The sequence below is a fragment of the Sphaeramia orbicularis genome, chromosome 6 (genome assembly GCF_902148855.1).
Source record: "Sphaeramia orbicularis chromosome 6, fSphaOr1.1, whole genome shotgun sequence".
NCBI classification, from domain to species: Eukaryota; Metazoa; Chordata; class Actinopteri; order Kurtiformes; family Apogonidae; genus Sphaeramia; species Sphaeramia orbicularis.
In genome coordinates, this window is record NC_043962.1 from 31,981,578 (window position 1) to 32,008,791 (window position 27,214).

The 27,214-nt window shown below is 37.2% G+C and overlaps 1 protein-coding gene across 1 annotated transcript in view; it reads right to left on the minus strand.

Annotated features, from left to right (window-relative positions):
• Positions 1–27,214, minus strand: part of cadps2 (Ca++-dependent secretion activator 2) — a 308,305-nt gene that overhangs the window by 139,005 nt on the left and 142,086 nt on the right. Inside the window, exons 6-8 of the mRNA XM_030137611.1 lie at positions 26,677–26,798; positions 7,303–7,414; positions 7,081–7,220 (exon numbers count right to left, since the gene is read on the minus strand). Coding sequence (XP_029993471.1) covers positions 7,081–7,220; positions 7,303–7,414; positions 26,677–26,798 — 374 coding nt within the window. The remainder of the gene's footprint in view (positions 1–7,080; positions 7,221–7,302; positions 7,415–26,676; positions 26,799–27,214) is intronic.

The following is a 27,214-nucleotide window of genomic DNA, read 5'->3' on the forward strand; positions in this document are numbered from 1 at the left end:
GAACCGACAGCCTTTTCTTTTCTTCTCTCTGTGATCACAGTAAGATCAAGTGTTCACCTTCAGTACAATCAAACTGGAAAAACAGAGCAGCTGACTCCATCTGTGCTCAAACACCTGAACAGAAAATGACAAAATGAAATGAATAATCAGACAGAACAGCTAAGTCAGTGCAGTACTCCAGCTCTGAATCGACTAAATCAATTCACTGCTGCTAAAAAGTAGAAGAGGAAGACAAAAAACCCCAAACAAATAAAAAAAAAAAAACCCCAGTCCAACAACTGTTTGACGGTCACCTCTGATCCAGCGTGTTTCCTATTTGTCCACTTTTTCCTTCACAGCAGTTCCTTTATTGTCACTAAAGCTTAAATCTTTCCACTTGCCTCTTAATAGTTTCAACTATTTAATATATTTAAGCTCTTTTCTTATTTCTTTTACAGCCTGAACCCATGAAAATAAAACATAAGATGCTACTGCACTTTATCCCCTTCAATGCACTGATCATTTGACCAAAACACTCTCAGTTTGTGCTTTTCTCCTTCACTTTATCATCGTGCATTCTTGCATCAGATGGCCTCCTCTCGGTTTGTTCCCTTTAGATTTTGTTTTGTTCATATTGTAAATAAATCTTTAAATATGTGTATAATTTTTTATTCAAAATACAGAATGCAGTCTGTGAATTAGCCATGTTATTCAAGGACGTTACATTAAAAAAAAAAAAAAAAAGTGTGAGACAACCAAAGGAGAGAAAATAAAAACCCAGGATGGCATCTGTGAAGCAGGTGAATGACAGCTCGCATTTTTAACAAATCAAATTGGACGCTAAGTTTCTAACAGGTGAAGAAGAGCTGAAGATGAGAAGGAGACCGACAAAAAGACTAACACTGACCCCCTGTGGAGGTCTGTGTGAACTACTGAAAGGAAGAGGAGGAAAGAGGACGGGGAGAAAAGGGATTAAGAGGAAGAATGTGGACGAAGGAAAGGATAAAAAGGAGGTGGAGGAGGAAAGGAGCTGGACAAACTATGACCTGACTGATGAAACGTAAGAGCATCACAATCACATGGTATTGCAGATCATCATGAATGTGGAACCAAAATGAAAAATGACAGTTCATGAAGTTGTCTGTTTTCATTAAGTTGACAGTTTTAAGGACTTTTCAGGCTGCAGCTGAATAGAGGATCCAATAACAAATAGATATGTAAATAAAATGGAACAAATAATCCTAAAGTAGTTGACTGTGATTTATTTTGGACACACAAAGGTAACATGAAAATTAACTTAGCTTAAACATCTGATATTGCAACATAACTAAGCAAACATATGCATATTTTATTGTGTATAATTTATTAGTTAAATAAATAGCCTTTTTTTTTTATCTTATGGAGTTTAATAATGGGTAACAGTTGGCACTTTATGGGGAGAGTCAGTGGTATAATGTATGTTTCCTGTTTCCATCCAAATGTACTACAAGTTCTGACAGAATTTTCCCCAAAAAATATACACGTCATCCATTAGTTACACAAATATTCAGTGTCACTATCATCATGGATTGAAACTTTGCCCGTCACATATAGTACCTCCCACTACCCAACTGTGCTGCTGATTGATTGATTGATTGATTGATTGATTTCGAGCTTGTGCACTCTATGTACAGTGTTGTTTCAATTTCACAATATATATCCACGTATTATATACACATCATTATGTGTACACAACATACATAAATGTCTGTGTAGGTTCTCATTGCCCAGGTCATCATTCTTCTTGTCCAGTTGAACTGAGAAGAACTACCGAGAAGAATATACATAAATATATACAATAATTCACTATTACTATATGGGTGCTTTTATGAGCCTGGTCCCTAAAAACAGGACGGAGGGGCTATAAATTCAAACCAGATGTAGAGTAATGTTATGAAGTACGTTTGGTAGCACTTTGAGTCTATTTTAAAATAAATACTGAGATAAAAGAGAAACTATTTTTCAGATAAAACCCATTTTTATATTATTTTGCATACTTTATATTTTATACAAACAGCTACACGTAACACAGTCAAAAGGACATGAAAATTACATGCTACTATTTTTTTAATATCTCTTTATTCTTTAACAGGTACATTTTGGGAATTGAACTAATTATGCAAGGCAGAGTGTTTCACAAAAACGATGACTGCAGCAAAATCATTTGCGGTTTATATGCGTTTTAACTGAGCAGGTTCTGCATGTAATGCAAGTGGACACAATGGGTTACATACAAAACCTGGAATGAGACTGTCAATTCATGAAAAACCTGCCTGTCTGGATTAGAAAAACCACTAGAATCATCAAATTTAACACAGTGTCTTTATTTATAGCGATATATAAGACCATTTCAAGCCATGTTTTCCAGATCAAATGCACTGACACCTAGGTAGCTTTTCATTTCCCAATTATGGTCCTATTTTTGGCCCCAATATTTACTTAAAAGTTCATTATTCTTGGGATGGCTCAGAGCAAGAGTATAATTTTTTTCCCATTTATCTGAGGTCATCATTAGGTACGTCCTGGGGGGAAAATATGTCAAAATTTCTCTTTTATTATTAGGTCTAAAAAAGCTGGCAAAGTGCCAGGTACCAAAACGAACCCAGTTTCATAGAAGCACCCATATACCCCTAGTAGCCCGAAAGGGAATGAGAAGAAGTAAAACTTATTTACCCCCACTCCCAGTTTTACTTTTACATTGTATGGTTGCAGTTATATCAGAGAAATTAGTTGTAAACATGTATACATGCACACAGAAGAAGAAGAAGAAGAAGAAGAAGAAGAAGAAGGAGAAGAAGAAGAAGAAGAAGAAGAAGAAGAGCTAATAGGAACAGAAATTTTAACAAAAACCTTTTAACTTCCAAACTTTTAACTTCATCCACTGAACTCAACCAACGTTGTTCCAAACTCTTCTAAAAATGTTTCGCAATTTCTTGGTCTCCATGGTGGTGTTTGTTTGTAATTTTCCATCTATGTAATATGATTTATATTTCTTTTGTGTATTACTTAATTGAAAATGTGTGTAAAATACAGCAGGAACACTGATTAAACAACAGTTCATACTGATCCCAGATGGATGGATGGATGGATGGATGGATGGATGGATGGATGGATGGATGGATGGATGGATGGATGGATGGATGGATGGATGGATGGATGGATGGATGGATGGATGGATGGATGGATGGATGGATGGATAGATAGATAGATAGATAGATAGATAGATAGATAGATAGATAGGTTGTAGTGAATGATTTCAGTGCAAATATTTTGCAAATCCTGTCTTGTGCATAAGTTTTCATTTCTTGCTTTTTAAATGATGAATTATCTGATCCAATTCAGATTATTTTTACTTTGTTCAAACAGTAATTAAGCCAATTTACATTACATGTCAGAATCTTGTCTGAAGAGTATGAAAATTGGACTAACATTTCTTTTATATGCATTAATGTGATAAAATGGCCCAATAACAAATATAAAATCAACCCCATATTAAAACAAAACAAAACAAAACATGGTATTAGTGTTGGATGAATTTCACCAGAGAAACATTATTAAATGGTTTTAGAGATTAGACATGAGGTTCTGCTGCCACCTACTGCCAGAAAAGGAAAAATGCAAATCTTACAAAACCATTCTGATGGTTTACTACAACTTTTTTTTAGTATTTGAGGGACTTTTCACCAACAAATGCAGAGAAAACATCTGCAGAGGTAGAAATTCTGTACAATATATACTTCCACAAATACAGCTGCTGCTGAAAAGGATGATGAACACTCACAAGTCACAATATGTCAGGGGTTAAAGCAAAAATTTTTCATCTGACTGAAACTTTTCTTCTGGTCAAAATCATTGGCCACTATTAAAAATGATGCAATACAATACTGCTATAGCGTACAAGTTTATATAGTCAAATTTGGCAATACTGTAAAACACACTGAATGGGAGAGTGTACAGGTGTAGAAGATTAGTAACATGGATAGAAAAAATGTCATGAGTGGTATTGGTGGGGGGTTTGGGGGTCCTCCCCCAGAAAATTTTTAAAGCTTCAGGTCAATTTTGGTGCTCTGTGGTTAATTTTAAAGGGTATGAAAACCTTTGAAGCAAGTGAAAATAATAACTAGAAGAAAACCTTACTGCAAAAAATGAGTGGAAAAACTTATTATTTAACAATTTAGGAACTCCTAAAACATAACTCCAACTCCAACAGCACATGAATTTTGGGGAAAATGTCTGTGTAAATGTAACCCTAACCAACTAATCTTCAGCTTCTCAGATAGATGGCAGATTAGGATTTTTTTACCATTGGAACCATACAGAATTTTCTTGTCGCAAATTACGCACATGCACGCACCAGGCAGCTTCATTTTTTTGCACCATGATCTAATTGGAGTTCCATCGTCTCCCTTCTCATCAAGCCACGCCCACCTCCATCTCCAGGGTGTCCCATAAGTCTCCATACATAGGAAAAATAAACGTTTCTTGACATGAACCATTTTTATTTATATAATATGCTCTATATGACTGCCATTTTGTCGGGAACACATTTCAATGCGTGTCCTCCACTGCTGAAGAACTAGAAAGAAGAAATATAAAGAAATACATGTTAGAACCATATATGTATGGAATGTATTATGTCTCCTATGTATGGAGACTTATGGGACACCCTGTATTTTTCACACATCTCTCAATAGTTACCACTTCAGCACCTTCCTCTACAAACGTGTCCATGATGCTAGCCACAATAATCTGTACGTCGTCAAACCTGCGTCCACAACCCCACCCCCACCCCCCTCCCGCCAATATCCTGTTCTCTTCTGATTGGAAGAAATTACGTCAACTGAAACAGAAATTATATTCCGTTCCAGATACTCTCTGAGGGTATTTAAAATACAATGGCTTTGCAAATACCAAGGGTGTTACTCATTCATTCAATTTTATCTTCGTACTGTACCACACAGATAGAAATAAGATGTTAAACGGGTCAAATAAAGCACTTATGCAGTCGGGCGCGTAACCGCGTAAGGCCGCGGCGTGCACAGCCGCACGCACGGGAAGGGCACATACACACACACACACAAACACAAACACACACACTAGTCATAAAACGGCAAGAGGAGATAAGCTATGAACCCAAACATGAAGGTCCATGTAGATCAGTTCTGTCTGCTTTCCTTTTCGCTGTGGTTCTTTCATAATGAAAGCCACTTGTTAGCACTAAACTAAAGTTAGTCTGGAGGCTGAACTTCAGTAAAGCTGAACTGGTTCATGTGTTTCTGAGGCACAGAATGAGCAGCGTTTCCTTCCAAAGAGAAATAGTCATCAATCTTTCCTCCCGACATAAAAATAAAGAAGACATCTTATTATCATCACTGTTAAACCTATCAGGCCCCTGTGCCTGTGTTAAACACCTGCAGACCCAGGACAGCAGACCCAGGACAGCAGACCCAGGACCCGGGACCCGGTGCCGACTGGACTCCGCGAAACACGTGGGGAAGTTACTTCAATATGACTTTTTCCCCCCTCAATTTTTCCATTTGACGGAAATCCGTCGTGGTGACGGAGAACTTTAATCCCTGCAATATGTGCTGAGTTTTTCAGACCATTACACAGCACAGCTGTATAAATATATTGATTTTAGTGGAAATATTAAAGCTGTTGTGATTAACTACTCGTCCTATGTTCTATAGTTCATGTTAACATTGATTGAGGTTATTAAAAAAATGTATTTACTTCATTTGTGTATGAATATGCACCTTCGTTGTAGGTAAAGAATTACCAGCTGACCGAAACACCACACACACATTCATAACTACTGTGTTCATATTCTCTTGCACTCCACTGGAAAACACACTGCATATTATATGAATAGTGAGCATGCTGCCCAAAAATTACTGAATAAATCACCAATCTCCAAGGAATATTTAATAAAGAATGTCGTCAGATCAGAAATACTACCTTGTAATTCTTTACTTTAACCAGCAGAGAGAGCTGCCACACTTTAAATAAGTCTGACACACACGCCAAAATCTGCTTTGCATTTGATTACGTTTTAATTTATGCAATTTATTCTGTTGCCTATGGAGGTGGAGAGAATAATTACGAGATAGACAAGGCGAAAATGAAATAAAAGAACACGGAAGAAGAAGTAGGAAATAGAGGGACAGGTGATTGAACAGCGAGGTATGTGGGCGGAGCCAGTGAATCAGCTTGCGTGCATGGTGAGGTTTTAGCATAGGAAGTGTGGATGAGTTTTCCATGCATTTCTTTCATTCTGCTGTTCGGCGTGGTTACGGCCGACGGTAACCGTTTTGTGTTGTATTAAAGAAGCAATAGTGTAGAATAACTCACATCTATCTTTTAGACCAAGGGTGTCTAAGTCATTTTAGTTCAGGGGTCACACACATAAAATAATAATAGCATAACGAACGATAACCTATAAATAATGTCAATTCTAGCTTTGCTCTATGTTGTAGAGTAAAAAAAGAGTAAAATCACTTTATGAAAATGTTTAGGTCAACAAACTAGCCTTTAAAAAATATGACTAACATGAACCACCATGAACAGCCTGAGATTTACTGAAAAAACATAAGTGCAGTTTTAACTATATTATGCCCCAGCTGATCATTTACACATGCATTACAAGTTACAGCTCACAGTGGATCTACAAAGGCACAAAACATTTAGGATAATAGCAGGCATAAAGTTGTTAAATTGCACATAAGACATTTCAGGTTGTTCATATTGGTCAGATTATTCACATTTTTAGTGAAATTATAGTTTGTCAATATAAACATTTTCATGTAATCTGACTTTTTCACCCTAAATCAAAGAGAACAATTTGGAGTTGTCATTATTTATAGGTTATTATGATAGTATTTTACTGGTCCAACCCACTTGAGATTGAATTGGTCTGTATGTGGCCCCTGGGACTAAAATGATTTTGACCCCCCTTTTTTGCATTAGACCCTTTAGCGGGCCTGTTTTGCTTTAGACGCTATAATATATAAAAGTTAACCAGACATTCCTGCTACCAGTAGCCCCGTGACCCCTCAGACTCACCCGCTGTGCTTCATGTTGGGGGGTTTGTCCATGCGTACTGCCAGTTTGATCTTCAGCTCTGTGTCCTGGCTGTTTTTGGGGACGACCATCCGATGGAATTCGGCTTGCTTCGGCCCGTTGGTGGTCGGGTTCAGGACCACCTGGAGGAGTCGGGGGTAGGTCAGAGGTTAGTCGTGAAGCCGTTACCGTCATAGATTTGTGTACAGTTGGAGGTGGACTCACCCGGCCCAGCTCCTTGTCCTCCAGAGCCAGGACCCCAGTGCTCTCTGTAAACAGCTTGACTTTGACTGAAGGAAGGGGGTGAGTGGTGGTGAAGTCCCCCTGAGTCCCCCACCTGAAACACACCAATGCCAAGACACACACACACACACACACACACACACATTAACAAGAATTACTTAATTTGAGTATGTCATGATCATTTTGGAGAAAGGTTTTCATTTTCTTGTATGAATCTAGATTTCAATCACATCTTTTGATGATATCTAATGTAGCGTTAATGGCACTTGAATTATGGAACTTTTTATCTCAAGGCATTTAACTCTGAATATTTGACTGATGCTAAAGACCATTCATTAGAAACTGAGCCTGTGAAGTCCAAAGTGATGTGACACTCAAGGTTGGATGTAGATTTTAAAGACAAACTGTCTAAAAGAAAACCACAGTATAGACCAGGGATGTCAAATATAAGGCCCACGGGCTGAAAGTGGCCCATCAAAGGTTCCAATCTGGCCTGTGGGATGAATTTGCAAAGGGCAAAAAATTACACTGAAGGATGTCAAAGTCAATTTTATTTCTAAAATCCAAAATTGTAACTAGAAAAGCACTTGGAGAGCACAGACCTCCGCCAAGGCAAATCAGTGACCCCCCGACCCCCCGACTGACGCCCCCCCCCCCCCCCCCCCCATCACCACCATCATGTGTTCCTTGTGCCAGTATCAACATTTCCTGAAATTTTCATCCAAATCTGTCCATAACTTTTTGAGTTATCTTGCACACGGACCGACAGACAGACAAACTAACACCGGCAAAAACGTAACCTCCTTGGCAGAGGTAATAATATTCCACTGTGATTTATAATGCACATGTATAAATGATAAATTGAGGAATAATAGCGTTGAAATTACACAAACTTTTTTAAAGAAATTTCAGGTTTTTCAAGTTATTCACATTTTTTTTTGCAAAAGGATAGTTTGTAAATGTAAACATTTTCATAATGTAATTTTACTTTTTGCACTAAAACAAAGAGATCAAGTGGTGCCAGGCACAACAAACCCCAACCCTCCCACATATTGTAGCTTATTTTGGCATCAGTCCAGCTGATGTCATCATGTCTATGCATGTGCTGATGTCAGCATATCAATTGAATATATATATGTGCCAAGTTTGAAGAAAATTGAACAAAATTTATGTGTTTATAGACGTTTGAAATGTCACCCGTTACACAGTTGCAGAAAAAAAATTATTAGACAACCCTTGTTTTCTTCAATTTCTTGGTCATTTTAATGCCTAGTACAAGTAAAGGTACATTTGTTTGGACAAATATGATGATAACAATAAAAATAGCTCATAAGAGTTTAATTTCAGAGCTGATATCTATCCATTTTCCATGTTTTCTTGATAATAAACAAAATAACTTGAGTTCTTACATCAATATCTATGGCATTGTACTGCCAAAAACAGTGCTTTTAGGCATTTCATGTTTTCTTTTCCGTCTGTTTTAGTCACATGATACACACAGGAGTTAGGACTTGATTGCATAACCAGTTTTAAATGGCTTTCGATGGTCTAATAATTTTTTTCCAGGACTGTAAGTAAATTGGTGAAAAAACGATATTAAAAAAATTCATAAAAAATGTGAACTTTGACCTACTTTGCCCAAAATGTAATGACATCTATTCTGGGTCACTGGTAATCTATAAACCCAATTTGGTCGCAATTCAACCAATAGTTTTGCTATTAGAGTGTTAACAAAAAAACAAAAAAAAAAACAAACAATACCCCTTGCCTCCTCTTCAGGGGGCGGGCTAAAAATTTTAAGTGGTCATTATTTATAGGCTATTAAGCTGTTCTTTTACTGCTGTGGCCCATTTGAGATCGTGTTGTGCTGTATGTGGCCCCTGAACTAAAATTATTTTAACACCCCTGGTAAAGACTCATAACAATAATAATCAATCATAATCCCTCTCCATCATCACTGCCGACCTGCTGTCAGTGTGTGGTGTATTTACATGCAGACCCCCCGTTCCCTGCCTGTTTTTATTCCATTTTCCTCTTCTATTGCTGTGTATGGGGGTCCTCAGGGTGTGTGGACCTTTGCCAGCATGACTGCACCTCCAGCCAGTTACAGTGTCACACAGTATTCACAAGGGAACAATATAAAAACAAAGCGTCTCTGGTTTCCTCTTGCGGCTGTATTTTGCTGCTAGAACATTCCTGTTGCGTTTTGCAAAGGTGTGGGTGTGTTTGTGATTTTACAATACAACCACTGTAACAAACTAAAAAAAAAAAAAGGATTTTTTCTCTTTCATGCTTTTTGTTTCACTATTAGAAGACCGTCTGTTAATGCAGTCTCATGCTTGTTCGACCACCACCCTCTCCTCTTGTCATATACTTTACCTTTAAACAAACATCATAAAAGCCAAAACATAACAAATCACCCCTGGCGCCGGGTGTCAGTACATAAAATAAACCACACCCAAAGTCAAAGCACACAACCAAGAGTTTTTTCTTTTTTTCTTATTTTTAAGGTAGATTTCATACTTTTTTTCATCTCTCTCTAAGTTTATTTTTAAGATGTTATATGCAGATGGTGGATGACTGACAGGAATAATAAGCAAAAAATGCATAAACTCTGTGAGATGCATGGCATGAATAAAGAGAAATGTATAAACTCACTACAATACAGAGTGGAGCCTCGGTTAACAGTGACAGAATGATGAACCTCTGTTGTGTACACTTCCTTCCATGCAGTATAGAGACTTATAAATCACTCGTTTTATTCCTTGCTGTTTTCTTGACTTACTTGAATATAGTAGCTGAATAGCTGCACTGACAGTGGTGTTACAGATCGCAGTATAAACTGTTTTGAAGCTGTTCCAAACACTGGTAATAACACATTTACATTCTTTAAACTGAAATCAATGTGGAAACCAGGAGTGTCATGTTGAATTTAATATGCATATATAAACTGACTTTTTCTTAATTTTCTTGAAGAGGAAAGGGGGAAATTCAAAAGGAGGTGAATTCACCAAATACTTTTAAGGCATAAAGACCCAAACATCCACTGGTGACCAAAAACATCGACTGATCTAAAATATTTAATAGCTGTTGATCCACTAATCCGATCAATACACGTGGATAACTGGTGTAAAATCCAGTTTGTCCTCTTTTCACGGTTATCAGATATGACACATTTGGATGTTCAGAGGCTCTGTAGTGAATGTTCTACAACACTGATTCATCAGTAAAACCCATGGAATTTAATAAATGACAGTGGATGGAGACACTTGATTTATGTTCAGTTAATGACATATTTTATATAAAAAGTCACTTTTTCTTCAGTTTCCTCTATTTTTGATATAATAGCCCTCAACTTTAATCTGAGCTTTTATGAATATCTTTAAGATCAGTAAATTAAATACAAGAAAATACTTAATTTTCACTGAAAAATACTAAATGCAGAGGATAATATAAATAAATGGCGATGAATCACTTAAGAAAGGTCAAATAGAGAAAAAAATCATGTGGGAGTTGACACAAAAGTAGCAGTGGGTCTTTATGGGTTAAATAAAACATTGACAAGGCAGTAACTCATAAACTGTTGTCATGCTTCTTATGAAAAGAGCACATCATCAAGCGACAGACATTGTAAATGATCGGATCAGCACTGGCTGTTGTAAAGACTCGGTTATTGTTCACGGCGGAGACTTGGCCATTAGAGCCACGCTGCACAGTTTGCACGCCTTTATGTCAAAACCTGCCATTTAAACTCAGTGTTTGAGGCACATGACAGCTGACCTCTTCACTTGTTGAGGATGAAAAGCAAAGCTGAGCTCCTCGCTCAGTTTCCCCTGTTTCCACGGCAACATTGTGCAGGGGAGGTGTGTTCAATTCTCACACATCTCTAACATAGTGTCACCAACAGCTCTGACCTGATGTATTAATGGCCTCTGAGATGACAGTTTTAACATGATGATGTGCTCAGTTCAGTTTCATCCGTTTCTTGTTTTCACTTAGTAGTTTGACCTTGAGGAGCTTTTGAAATATTAAATCCAGTCTGTGGTGAATATAGACGACAAGACAAATGTGAAGGTGAAGTCTTAGCCATTTCCTTGTTGTTTTTGTTGTAAAAATAAAGCACCGTTGCACTTCGAATCCGGCCAGATGTATTATTTATGTTTAAAGGCAAGCAACACAAGTAACATCTCCACCCACAGGAGTGATCTGTGGGTGATGTGGCAAGGCTAAAATGAAAAAAAAAAAAAAAACAGATGGAAACAAATAAAAACATATTTGTGTTGCTTTTGAAATCTGAGTGAGTGCAAAAATGAGAAAATTAACTTTAACTACAGACAAAAGTACCCCTCATCCTCCTTATCACAAAGCAAAACTTATCTAACCTCTAATTTAAGCTACTTCCACATAGAGGTGTAAGACAATATCGGTTCTGCAATATATCACGATATTTCAATTCTCAACACTGTATCGTTATTATAAAGTACCGAATCAATATTTTTAGGTATTTATTCAAATGCAGACATGGCGAGGGTTCAGGTTTTTTTTTTTCTTTTTTGCTTATACTTTATTATTGTTTAACACTGTTTTGTTAAATAATGGTTATTTCAAGTATCCTAAAGCACTTTTTACTGTCTGAGAGGCAGATGTTAGTTCCTTTGATGGGACTGGACAAAAATAATGTTATGATGTTGGATGATTAAGGGATTGGACACTATACCTATACCTTCTGTCCACAACTAATAGAATATGAACATTTGAGCAGAATCGTAAACTGTAATGTCTCTGAAACATAATATAAGTTTAAGTTTTACAGAGGGAGGTTTTGTGATATAGCATTAAATCCTGTTCTGATCAAAATAAAAATTTGTTTAGTATTTGTGTATATTTCTGGTAAAGGTTATAACCGTTTAAAAAAAGAAACAGAAGAAACAAAAAAAAAAATCCCCTTTTTAACAGTATTGTGATATATCGTGATATATCATATCATGATCCTAGTGTTGTAATTAATATCGTGTCACCAGATTCTTGCCAATACACACCCCTACTTCCATATGTGGTCCTCCATCCAGCACAGGTCTAATTTTTTTGCGATGGAACCTCGGTCTGTATTGAAGTTTTGAATGTACTTTACTAACTGTAGATTGACATTTGTCACAATCCCGTGTCTGTAGGAGTCAGCAAATATATACATTTTTTAAAATTTATTTTTCATTTTACCTTTATTTAACCCGGAAGTCCCACTGAGATTACGAATCTCTTTTGCTAGGGAGACCTGGCCAAGGTAGCAGCCAGACGAAGTCCAAACAACATAAAACACATACATGATACACAATGAACAATAAAACACAGTAACTATTCAGCCATAATGGCATCAAGAAAAACAGTGACATTCCTCCTTCACTGCATTCTCCATAACACTTTTAAAATCATTAATAGAAATGAATGTATGCAGTTTTACTGTTTTTTGAGGATTATTCCACGACCATGGTGCATAGTAGGAAAATGTTGTTTTTCCAAAGTCTGTCAGAACTCGGGGAACAGTCAAAAGCAACCACTTGGAGGAATGTAAATGGAAACTACTAGAGCAGGGGTGTCAAACTCATTTTCTTTCAAGGGCCACATTCAGCCCAATTTGATCTCCAGTGGGCCGGACCAGTAAAATAATAGCATAATAGCCTATAAATAATGACAACTCCAAATTTTTTAGTGCAAAAAATAACATTAAATGATGAAACTACTTCTATCTTTCTACATGTGCATTACAGATCAGATCTACCAAGACACAAAACAGGCAGAACATTGCTAAAATTGCACTTATTTTTCTTTAGACATTCCAGGTTGTTCATATTTGTTCAGGTTATTGACATTTTATTGTTAAAAAGATATCAGAATTTAATGTTCTTTGCAATGAATCAAAGAGAAAAAAATTGGTGTTGCCATTATTTATAGGCATAATGTCATTTTATTTTTTTCACATTAAACCAAGAAATAAATTTGAAGTCATTATTTCTAGGTTATTATGCTGTTATTTTTGAGTTTGATGCCCTTGACTGTTAATATCTTCAGGGTAATTTTTGCATTTTGCACTTTGTAAATTCATCTCGCGGGCCAAATTGGAACCTTTGGCGGGCCGGTTTTGGCCTCCGGGCCACATGTTTAACACCTGTGTACTAGAACTAACAGAAAGAAGATTACTGAGGTATTTTGATAGTTTACCCAACAGAGCTTTATAGATGAACATGAAGCAGTGTTTTTGTCTACGGATGGTTAATGATGTCCAGCCCAATGCAGTGGTGAGTGAGAGATTTTGCATTAGAAATAAAACGTAAAGAAATCTGATATACTGAATCGAGGCTGCTTAAAATGGAGGTAGCTGACATACAAGATGTCAGAGAAATCCAGGCGTTTGCAGTGTCATAGTCATGGAGTAAAGTCAGAGAATGTGTAACGGTCTCTCTCCTGTCTCCTCTATTAGGCAGAAAGTCACCAAATGAGGCTGAGAAACAGAAACCTTCAGTCAAACCGTCTGTGTGAGAAAACATATTCGGTTCAGTGACGCATTATTGTGTTTAAGCTCTGGACAAAGAGAACCACACTGAATTGTCAATCCTTGCTATTGAGCATTTTCTGTTCTCCCAGCTCGTACTGCTGTCAGGAGAGCCTCTTGTGCGTTCCTCAGTCTTCAGCGTGTTTCTTCACCTCTGACAGAAAATGGTCTATGAAAAAAACACAGCTGTGATAGTGGGGTAGTGAGTGGATAGAAAATATTAAAATTTAAAAAAATATTTGGGATTCCACTTCTCTAAAAGCAAACCTTAAAAATGATCTTGCTCTCTTCTCTTTGTCATTATCTATGTACAAACCATCTGCAAATCGACATATAAATGACGTGGTAAATTCTGGCTCATGTTCAACTATGTTTACGTCTGTGCAACAGCGTCCTACATGTGATGTTTTAGTAATTACATGCATGCAAGGTTGGTTCAGGACTGTGACTATTTCATAGTGGAATTCCACCTTAAATGAATTAGTACTGTTAAATGTCACACAAAACCTTAGTTCGGACAAAGGCTTGAACTATGAAGTCAGTTTTCATTAGAGTCCGTGTACTCAATACTGAGAAAACAGTCTGGAATTGGACCAATCGCTGTGAAATATGCACTATCTATTTTATACTGACCAATCACAGGTAGGGCTGTGTATTGGCAAGAATCTGGCGATACGATACAAATCACAATACTAGGATCACGATACGATATATCATGATATATCATGATACTGTTAAGGCAATTTTTTGTTTGTTTCTTTTTTTTCTTTTTTTTTTTTAAATGATTATTTCCTTGAAGAATTAAATTACACCCAAAATACGTCCAAATCCTAAACACATTTTTATTTGCTCAGAACAAGATCTAATGCTATATCACAAAATTTTCCTGTGTTAAAACTTAAATTATGTTTTACAGACTTTACTGTTTAAGATCCTGTTCAAATGTTCATATTCTATAAGTTCAGAACTAACATCAGAACAGTATTTTTGTGCAACCCCAACAAAGGACCAAACATCTGCCTCTCAGAAAGTAAAAAGTGCTTTTAGGATACTTCAAATAACCATTATTTCATAAAACAGTGTTAAATAATAATAAATAAATTATAAACAATAAAGAAAAACAAAAAACAAAAATGATCCTCCGTCATATTCAGATTCAGAAAACTTTATTTATCCTTTACGGGCAATTCATTTGCAGCTTACCACAGACATCAGCCCCGACATCAGCCCACATCCAAAGTGCAATGTGACAAACATAAATAAATCCGTGCACAAATACAGGACTACTGAAAGCAACTACGAGTAAATGCATTTAAATAATCAACAATAAATAATCAGTAAATACCAATGCAGACTAAAAGACCCTCATGGTTCCGTTAATATTTAAAAAAAAGAAGAAAAAAAATCATTTAAAATGACTAAAATGGCTTCTGTCAGAGTTTATATCTGCATTTGAATAAATACCTAAAAATATCAATATAGTACTTTTTAATATCGATACAGCATTGTGAAATGAAATATCGCGACACATTGCAGAACCAATATTTTCTAACACCTCTAATCACAAGTCTGGGGGGAGGGTGTTTCACAATGCGCCATGCGTTCCAAGTCCACAAATCTCTTTACAGCTGTTGTCGGTTGTTTACTTAATTCAAAAATAAGGATTAAACTACAGATTACACCCTGCTACAATCTAAGGGGTGAACATAACTTCATTTACCCAGTGGTCCACACAACTCTGAAAAGTATGTGCATTTCTGGATGTGGTATCAAGTTATAGAATAAACTTGATGACACTTTAGAGTCGTGTACGAATACACTGCTATTTCAAAGTGAATACAAACTAATGTTAATCAACTCATACAAATACAGGGTGGGGAAGCAAAATTTACAATATTTTGAGGCAGGGATTGAAAGACAGTGTATGACCAATTAGTTTATTGAAAGTCATGAGAATTTATTTGCCACAAGAAAATTTACATAATAGAAAATGTTTTTATTCTATGTGTCCTCCTTCTTTCTCAATAACCGCCTTCACACGCTTCATGAAACTTGCACAAGTGTTCCTCAAATATTCAGGTGACAACTTCTCCCACTCTTCTTTAATAGTATCTTCCAGCCTTTCTCGTAATAGTTTTGCTCATAGTCATTCTCTTCTTTCCATTATAAACAGTCTTTATGGACACTCCAACTATTTTTGAAATCTCCTTTGGTGTGACGAGTGCATTCAGCAAATCACACACTCTTTGACGTTTGCTTTCCTGATTACTCATATGGGCAAAAGTTTCTGAAAAGGTATGGATAATAGTGTTAGGTATGATTATGACATCAATATATGTTTGGTTTCAAAACAATTGACGTAGTGCCCGCTGAGAAAAAACAACTAAATGTTCATTGTAAATTTTGCTTCCCCACCCTGTACATTGTGTGATCAGACCACTTTCATATTTTGGTATGTGTAATTGGAGGTATTTTTGATGGGTTTATATATAGTTTGGGGTTTACGCATCATACCCTGCATAGTTCAGTCTCTATTTGTTTACTTTTGATTAAGGCAGAATGGTTGGGCAATGGTGGATACAACCAATGCAAAGGTGCTATGACTAGTTATTCATTGGTATCTATTTTGATGTGATAGATAGCCGACGAAAGAATTACATTTGGTTATGAATCTGACACTGAAAGTAAGGAAGGGGCAGGAGTAGATAAGCCATTGCTTCTTTCTGTCCCTTCTCAAACTGTGTTTAGAAGTTAATTCATATTTACATTTATGTTAAATTTATTGTATTTTGTTACTTTTTCTGTGATTAATAACCATCGACCATCGATATGTAATTGACTTCTTGCTTTTATTGTTTTGTTTTTTTTTTTTACTTCAAAGTTTGAGACAAATAAACAAAACTATTCTCAAGTTTCTCCGACAAAAGCAACAGTAATCATTCACTGAAGTTTCTACTCGACCACCACCACCGCACGCCATGATGGAAACATGCTGAGGTTTGCTGACATTAGGGATCTGCTTGTTACATAATTACATCACATTTGTCTCATCTGTGATTGGTTTACTCGGCACCTGTTAGTCTCGCATTCACATCTGGATTCAAGCCTCGCGATTCCAGACGGACTTCACATTGAGAAAGACAGATGGCTGGCAAGGCTATTCTATTCCAGCAATTGTTGCCTTTTGCTTTCATCCATAAATAAATGTATCACACAAGTTCAATTATCAACAAGGGTAGTTTTGGAAAATTTACTTTTGGGCATTTTGTTCCTTTACTGGATGAGAATAGAAGCAAACAAGAGTAGAGGGGAATGCATTTTAATGTGTTTTTTTTATGCAAAAATCAGGCAAAAAAGGGTAATGCGAAATGCATTTCTTAATAAATCATTAAATCCCAAAATTTAGAGCCTAGATTTGTGAGGATTGTGGGTTTTATAATGAAATATATTGACCAAAATACCACTGTACATCTCAGTTTGATTACATACATCTGTAGAAACTCAGAACAATCTGCAGGAAAGGAGAATAATTACTGATTAATCATTTGTCATCTCTGCAGGTGCATGCTCATGGTGTGCAGAAAAAGAAAGAATGGAGAAAAATAACAAATAATAAAAAGCGACTGTTTCAAAAATGGTCACCAGGAGCGTATTTGTACTTTAACAAATATAATAAAACAAGCACAAACAGTGAAATGTTCCTTTACGAGGCTCCCAGATGGTTGACACTCCTGCATAATTAAGAGCCCCCCCCCCCCAATGAAAAGGTCTACTATGATTAAAGTGCTGTTACTCTACGAATGCAGGAGTCATCAGCGCAAAGGGACGACAGTGTAATCACAGCTAATCATGTTGTCCGTGTAATTACAGTTAACTACCGTGTCATTAAGCATATATCTGTGTTATTGAAGATGAGGCCTAATTACAGTGAAGGTTAGAGGATTCTTGTTGACCGATAGGGACATCAGGTGATTCCACGGTCTTCTAATTGGTTCTGTTTGGAGCTTCAGAGCCCTAAAAAAATAAAATAAAAAAGAAGCTGGAGCATGTGAAAGGGCAGCCTCATTACTGAAGAGACCCCTGCTGTCTGCTGGTCTCCAACCACCAGCAACTGACACAGAGAGCATTTTGACCTGAGTGACAATCAGCAGGAAAAGGCAATTTTATTATCTACTAAGAGGAAGACTACAGCTTTTCACATTAAAAAGGAGAGCAAAAACCTGCAGCTGTCAACAGCTAATCAAACCCTTGAGCACTTCAACACTCACGGGAAGTATGTAGGCAAGACTTATTTCTGGAAGGGATGTGGGTGATTTTGACGTGGCCTGCCCTGGTCAGTGATTTTAATCCAGTCCACAGCGATCATTACTGCTTTTATACTTCGTTTCCTGAAGGACTTTTCCCCTCCTCTTTCCTTACCTTGCACTTCAGCAGCCAGGGTGAAATTCAACCATAGTAAAAGTGGAAGAAAATACTTTTGTACAAATATAAAGATGGTCCCATGTTGTACCTGCTAAGTACATGAAACCTCTAAACCAACCAGAAGCAAGTTATTTACACACCAGGGTATAGGTGATCAGCATCTCTTAAACGGGTCATATTTTACTTTTTTAAATGGAATTTTGCATTTTAAAACATTTCCTTTTGGTCTAAACAGGGGCGCCACTACCAATTGTGGGCCCCATGAAAGGTAAATGTTGTGGACCTTTCATAAAATTCAGTATCTTGTCGATCTGTCAGAGCAGGGGTCGGGGGGTGGGGGTAATGTATGTAGGGGTGCGGTCCATACACAATGTCACTTGCGCTAGCGTGAAAACAAAACTGAAACTTAACATGCTTTCAACATCTGACTCCCGACTTCAGTGCCTCTCTTGTACAGCAGCTCTTAGACGAAATTTTCACAACTTCTAGCCTGTATCCACTGGACCCCCTCCACTGCTGTATGGGCCCCCTATAAATGCTGGGCCCCATGAATTTGTCACGTCTCCCCCCACCCCCCCATCAGTACCGCAGGGTCTTCATAAGCTGTAAATGCTATGTTTGGGTCTGAATTCTTCATTAATTTTACTCCACAGGTCCATCTTCAACCCTATTTCTGAGTAATGACACCAGAAAGGTTGTTTTGAGCGTTGGCCCTTTAAATGCACATGAGCTATTTCACACCCCACCCCCTCCAGGTTATTAACTGTGCTGCTCTGTCCTGTTTCTCCATACTTGGAGAAATGTTTGTCGGAAGTCTTGACCTTATATGAACAAATGTCATGGCAAAACTAGTTACAGACGTAGCAAATTAAGAAGGAATTAAAACGAGTTGTAGAAATCCACTCGATTTTTGCCAAAATGAATATAAAAATAACTTTGCTGCACCTGGAGGGTTCAAATTCAAACTTTTTGAACTATTAAGGTCCCCAAATACACAAATAAATGTACCAAAGACTAATAAAAGTGGGTTTAGCAAAATATGACCCCTTTAAAGACATAAAACTGTCATCTGTGGAGGCATCATCAGAAACCTCATCGGGTAATGGTCCAGAAGAAAAGATGCCTCATTTCTCTAAAACTTATTTCTGCATTGACTCATGTCTCTCCTTCTATGTTAAGTGGACTAAGCCTTGTGTGCAGTAGTCATGTTATCTGCTGATTTTACATTTCATTACCAATGTCAGACTAGAGCATTCACACAGGGTCGCATGAGAGGTACTTGTCAGCCTCTCTGCAGCAGCACAATATCTACTGACTACAAGAGACGCCTTTTTTTCATGTGTAAGGTAAGTGACTCACAGCTCTGTTGATGGTGAAACTGACATTATACTGAAAATACCTGACATAACAGACAACGTTCACTATAGGTTTATTGAATAGGCAATATCTGAATGTGACACAGATATTAAAAAAAAAAAAAAAAAAAAATCCCAGGGCTTGTTTTGTGATAGCCAGCATCAGTCAAACTCAATGTATAAAGTATGCATGCAGAAGGTCAGTGAGAGAAACAGGCACAAGAGAATAGAAACAGTGAAGGAAAAGTGTAGGGACCTTAGTTTTCCCCTGGGGTTGTGATGAATGATAAAGCATATCTAAGCCGCAGTTTATTTTCCTTCCTGAAGAGACACTTCATTGGTTTCAAATACCAACAACACAGGCAAAATTTCATTTTAAAGTATGGCATACAACTTAATAAAAATACTTAATGGTTTTTGTAAAAAGTGAGAGATCTCAACACACTGCATCTATCAACTTTTATCAAAAAACAACCTTTCACCTTCTATATTTTTAGTGATGTAAGGGCAGGTATACACTGTTCTACACTGTAGATGAAGAGAAAGAAATGGCTGTATCTTTGGTGGTTGCTCCAAAATGCTCTTCCCATGATGGGACGTGTTCAAAGAGGGCCGTAATCACTAGGGCTGGGAATCGAGAACTGGTTCTTTTTGAGAACCGGTTCCCAGTTGCTCGATTCCTTGGAATCGTTTGCCTGCCTGCTTAATGATTCTACTTATTGATTCTGCCTTCATTGCGCATGCGTGATGACGTCACAGGCATGCTGCATTGTTTTGGTCAGAACGTAGCCAACATGGCATTGCGGTAGAAACGCTCCAAAAAGATGACACCAGGTCCACTGTAACACTGTCAAAGCTTCCATTTCTTCAAAAGGGTGGAATCCCTCCAATATGTTCAAACATTTGTCCACAGCATGTGATTCATTTACAGGAATGTCACATATTTGATGCGCTACTTAGCGACACTTGTGAATCTAGCTGCAGAGTTAACACAAGGCCGTCATCTGGGCCCAGTTCTGGTGCGGGAAACAAACGTTCTGCCCCCTCATATAAAAATTTCTGAAGGTAGGGAAAAGGAAATGAGGTGCACAGCGGGAGACAGAGGAATTAGTAAAGCATCTTAAGTTTCATTATCATTGTGCCACCCCGAACTGACCCAGCATCATCTGTTATTTGTACACACTGTATATGTTCTATTTTCTGTGCAGATAGAAAGATAAAAGACAGTTGATGCAAACACACCTGTTTGTACTCTTTTATTCCCTCACCGAATGAGAATCGATAAGAGAATCGATAAGGAATCGGATCGATAAGCAAAATTGATAATGGAATCGGAATCATTCAACTCTTACCGAATCCCATCCCTAGTTATCACCATCTTGAACTCAAACCCAGTCTGGGAAAAAACTTTCGACTGGGTCCGGGACTGGTTGAAATTTTCTCCCAGTTCATTTAAATACCACTATTGTGTCAGTGTTGTTGTTTACCACTACAGCAGTGAAGGTGAGCATTACACAGTGATGACATTTAATTCTTGTTTATGTATTAAATCAAAGTCTAAGACTCAGTAGGTGTCATCATTCATCATACATCAGTCTTGATGTTGTACCCAAGTTTATTAGATGCTTGTGTTGGGAAAAGTGCACCATTCAATAACCTTGCTCAAATCTCATGGAGCGTAGGTGCCTGAAAACAACGGTGATTGATGTCTTTGCTGGCAGAATTGTACTTTGTGGCACACAGATTGATATATAGCTCTAAACAAGTGGTGCCAAGCACAACAAACCCCGCCCCTCGCACGTATTGTAGCTTATTTTGGCATGGATCCAGCTGATGTCATCATGTCTATGTGTGTGGTGATGTCAGCATAACAATTGCCTCTATATATGTGGCAAGTTTAGAGTCAGTTGAAACAAAATTTATGTTTTTTTAGACATTTAAAATTTTGACCACTATAAGAAAATGGGAGAAGAAAATTATTTTAAAAATTAAAAAAAAAAAAATTGCACTTTGACCTACTTTTCCCAAAATATAACCACATCTATTCAGGGTCACTGGCAATCTACAAACCCAATTTGACATGAATTCAACCAATAGTTTTGCTGCTACAGACATGTGAAATTTTGACCAATATGAGTAAATGGGAGAAAAAATACACTTAAGCATCAAACCAGGCTTTTTTGACTAAAATTCCACTGCTTGATTAAAACCCAAATAGTTATCACCAGCAAAGCATTTGTGAAGCTGCATGCAAGCTTTTTTTCCAACGAGCAACTGAAGTAAATAGCTATCAAACAAGTGGTGCCAGGCACAACAAACCCCGCTCCTCGCACATATTGTAGCTTTTTTTGGCATCGATCCAGCTGATGTCATCATGTATATGCGTGTGGTGATGTCAACATATCAACTGCCTCTATATATGGGCCAAGCTATAGTAAGCAAATTGAAACAAAACTGATGATTTTATAGACATTTGAAATTTTGCCCATTATAAGTAAATGGGGGAAATAAAATATTTTAAAAATTCATTAAAAAAATTTGAACTTTGACCTACTGTTCCCAGAATATAATCAGATCTATCCACTGGCAATCTATAAACCAAATTTGGTATGAATTCAACCAATAGTTTTGCTGCTAGAGTGTGAACAAACAAACAAATAAACAAACCGAACCAAAAACAATGACCCCCTGCCTCCCCTTTGGGGGCGGGGTAAAATTTAAGACTATTTATAGGTATGTTTTATGATTCAAATGATATAACTGTTAAAGTAAAAAAAAATGCAGGCTTTGAATAATGCAAAGAAAACAAGTTCCTATTAATCTTTAAACCCTGATTTTCCATCTCAGCTTTCTTCCATCTTAGTACGCTCTCCATCAGATTCTGACATTGCTGTTGCTACTTTGTGCCACTCCTGAGGCAAAAAAAAAAGCAGACAAATCAGCTTTGTTTTATGACTAACGACGATCCATCTTCTTCTTTAAGAAATTCTAGAGGGGTTCAGGCCTTGAAATTTCAGACCACAATCTAACCTGTGGTTTTCCAGTCATTATTTTCAAGTAAGAATGATTTATGACCTGCAACACAGAGTTTTTGAGCCCAGATGGACCTCCCCTGCAACCAGTGTGTGTTTATAGTTTGCCTGTGATGAGAGTAAAGTGATGGCTCGGCTGACTCTCACGACTGTTATGTCACAGCTCATCTCTCTGTATCAGCCATGACTAAAAAACAGATCAGGAGGTTTGAGGGTCGTCTCTTCCCTCATTACATAAGCAGTGAAGTTTTTAGTCTTCTGTTGGTGATACACTGCGCTGTTGCAGCTCTCTTTCAGGAGTTGAAGAGGTTTTTCTCTGTGTCTCTTTGTCGTCATTACAGGCTTAACCCTTTATCGGGCAAGTGACTATTTTTGATAATTTCCACACACATTAAAAGGCAGTGACAGCAACAGTTACAGTGAGGCAACAATCTCAGATCCAATGTGGTTTACAGGGTCTGTAAGGTCCACCTCTGCATGAACAGTGAGTGTACCTGCTTTGTTAGGTACCATGAAGTAATGGTACTAATGTAAGGAATGATGTTCAAATGGATAATGTGGATGTGGACAGGATTGTATCAGCACTTATTTTGGTCTAATCTTCTAAAAGTGATGTTCTAATGTTTTAAAATACATGTTCCTTTCTTTCTTATATTTTATTTATTTATTTTTGCCACTTATGGGCAATGAACCAAATTTGGTGACTTCATTGACCTTGATTTTCTACATAATAAAAAATTTTGAAAAATTCCACAAAAGTAATAAAGTCTTGTTATGTCCTCCAATAACACACTATAGTTGAAATTTGAAGAGTCCCCTATAAAGAGTTAAATTATAACCCAGTTAGGAGTGAAGGTGCAGGAGGCTGTAAACACGAAGCTTTCCTGTAAACTGGGCATCGCTGCAGATCTGATCATGTGTGTTAAGCACTGACATATTCAGCTGTTGTTATGACCCTGGGTCATAATTTGTCTATTTGTGAGTTTATGTATATATGTTTCTGTTTAGTGTGTGTGTTCTCCCCTGTCCTGTAGGTGTGCTGTACCCTTTTTGTGTCTGTTTGTTTTGCTGGAAGCTGATTGGTGGAGTGTGATTGCCCGGCCCCTTTAAAAATGGCCCTGGATCTCCAGTTCGTTCTCTCTCTTGCCTCCTGCCAGCTTCCAACTGTGTTCCTGTGTGTGTGACCGTCAGTCTTCGTGTGTTCGTGTGTTTAGTCGAGATTGTATCTAGTTGTAAATAGTATTTTTGTAAATTTGACCCTTTTTCTGGTAGGGGAGGTCGGCTCTTTTATTTTTACCTTTTCTCATGTTTTTGGTTAAGGAGTTTAGGTTAGTTTTCTGTATTTTATTTCTTCAATTTACTTTGGATTAGGTAATTTAGTTTTGAACGGTGAAGAAGACTTTTTGTTTGTTGTTTTAGCCGTGCCCTCCCCTAACCCTTCTTTAGTTGTAAAACTAACTTTACTTAACTTTAGTTTTTTGACTGACGTGTGTGTTTGGGAGCTGGGAGGGGACAAAAGTAGAGCATATTATGTTCGCCCTGGTAAACCCCTAGGCCGGGGCGTAACACTGTTCATCTACAGAAACCTTCAAACATTTATTCCTTTAATTGATTGTTTTATATCTATAAGTTGACTTTTCCTGTTCCTGGTTCCTGATAGATCTACAGGGTGTCCACAAAGTCTCTTACAATTTTAAAAATACATTACAACAGCAAGAGATGGGACATGTTTATCAGATTTGTTCTTTGTACTTAGTGGTTTTCAAAGTTTTTAATCACATTGCGTTTGTGTAAATTCAGGTAGCCTGTTGATGAAATAGGTTCTGTTAAATAAACCCCTAAAAAATGGCTACTCCTCAAGAACACAATGTGTATCATGATTCATTGAAACAAAATTGGATATGCAGACTCAGTGAAACTACAGGATTAAGTATGGGAGACATCCACCGTCACATCTGTCAGTTCATGCATGGCACCAAAAATTTATGGAGACAGGGACAGTGTTGGTTAAAGAGAGGAGTGGACGACCGATCACTCAGATATCACTGCCCTGGTTTTCTTTCTATGGGGTTATGTTACAGATATCGTGTATCGAACAAAGATACGGGACATCAGCAACCTGAAGTAAAAGATCACTGATGCCACTGACACCATTGATGAGGCTATGATACAGCCAACATGGAAACAAATCCAGTACCGTCTAGATGTGCTTCCTGCAACTAATGGTGTCCATATAGAGGTGTATAAAATGAGGCAAAAAAACATCAACATCTACTTTTCATTTTGTAATAATGGTCTGTTCATTTGCTTTTGTAATAAATGTGTTAAACTTTAAGGTGTCTTTATGGAAACCCTGTATTTTTTCAACTTTTGAGGTAAATGATAGTTTCCCTGATTTTTACCTGTGAATTCTGTAGGAGGTATCTTTGTGTCAGAGGTACAAAAATGTCTTCAAATGTGGATGAGACGCAATGGCAGTACAAGTTGTTGTAGGCTGATTAAAGCTCTATTCCAGGGGTGTCAAACTCATTTTCTTCCGGGGGCCACATTCAGCCCAACTTAATCTGAAGTGGGCCGGACCAGTAAAATAATAGCATGATATAATAAATAAATACAATAAATAATGACAACTCCAAATTGTTTTAGTGCAAAAAGTGACATTCTATTATACCACTATTTACGTTTATAAACTATCCCAACAAAAAGGATGTGAATAACCTAAAAAAAATGAAATTTGTTAAGAAATATAAATACAATTTTATCAATATTATGCCTCAATTTATAATTTTCTACATATGCATTACAGAGCAGATCTACAAAGGCACAAAACATTTAGTAACAGGCAGAAAATTGTTAAAATTGCACTTAATTTTCTTTAAAAATCTCAGGTTGTTCATATTTGTTCAGGTTATTCACATTTTATCGTTAAAGGATAGTTTGTTCATGTGAACATTTTCATAATTTATCGTTTTTTTGCACTAAATCAAAGAGAAAAAAATTGGTGTTGTCATTATTTTTAGGTTATTATGATATTATTTTTGAGTTTGATGCCCTAACTTGCACTTTGCATATCATCCTGCGGGCTGGATTGGAACCTTTGGCGGGCTGGTTTTGGCCCCCAGGCCGCATGTTTGACACCTGTGCTCTATTCACACAGGACTAGTGTAACCTGTGGACCTCTGGTGGTTTGGAAATTAACCCCCTACATTTGTTTTTCCTTCAGCACATTCACATGGTATAAGCAAAGTGTGCTTTTTACTAACATTATGACGTCAAAGGCACATTCACCACCTACAGATAACTGTGGAAAAACAGAAGAATCCTCCTTATTGTTGCTGTCATGCATGTCACTGTCCTTTCAGTGAACATTCATGCTATATTCCAATATGAGCCTCCTAAATTTCACCCTGAAACACTAAAAACTTTCATTTGTCATCCCTGGAGTAGCCTCTGTCGACCAAGACCAAGAAATATGCTGAGTAAATGTGCAAAGGAAACAAAACAGTTGCACATACCACCAAATTACAGAGGTGCTAATTAACAAGACCTCTGCTTTTCCTGAAATAGGGTCGAATTTTTACTTTACAAATTACAGACATCACTGATTTGCATGGGATTCAAATCACAAATGCAGTTACTTCAAATTACCTGAGGTTCACAGGTATTACTGGTCCTGTGCGAATAGGGATTAAGAATGAATTTCACTTGATTATGTTGTCAGCTGCTCCTTCCAAACTCTGGAAAGGGCGATGAAGGACGATACAGCGAAAGCATTAAACATGAAAGAGTAAAATGAGATTTTCACCCAGTGCTGAACTTTGTCTCCACATAATAAAAAAAGGTCCAGGTTAAACTCCACTGTGTATGGGTTGGGTCTGGTTTTGGACCGTGACCTTAGAGCTCAATCTAATTGGAAAGCTGCACACTGTGATACAGGATTTATCGGTTTGCTGTTTTTTATCCCTTTGAGACCTACAGAAATGATGCACTCTGAACTCACTGCGGTCTGGAGGCTTCGGCCTGGTCTGTCTGCAGCTTCTCTCCCCCCTCCACCTCCATGGTGCAGTAAACAATCCGGTTTGGAGCCACAGACTTCAGGCCCTGGACCTCCACAATCACAATCTGAAAACACCAGCACACACTTCAAATGAAACACAAATTGTAAAAAAAAAACAAAAACAAAAAAACTTTAAAGTTAGTGTTAACTGAACCTGAAAGACAAATTCAAGGTAATTTAAGAAATATTCAAAACAAACAAAAAATGCTCTGTTTGAATAACCTTGGTATCAAAATCTACTTCCTTTAGTTAAGGTAAGTTATTAACTCAAAGCAAATGAACAAACTTCATAATTATTCACTGAACTTTATTGTTGAATATTCCCTTCATTTGAGTAAACTTTATTATAGTTACATCTACTTTATTGAATAAATAAATACAGTTTTAAGATCGAACTCCACCATATTCAGCAATTCTATTTACTTCTATATAACTGAATTTTACATTTTTCAACTGTGTCTTTTCCACATATCTAAGACAA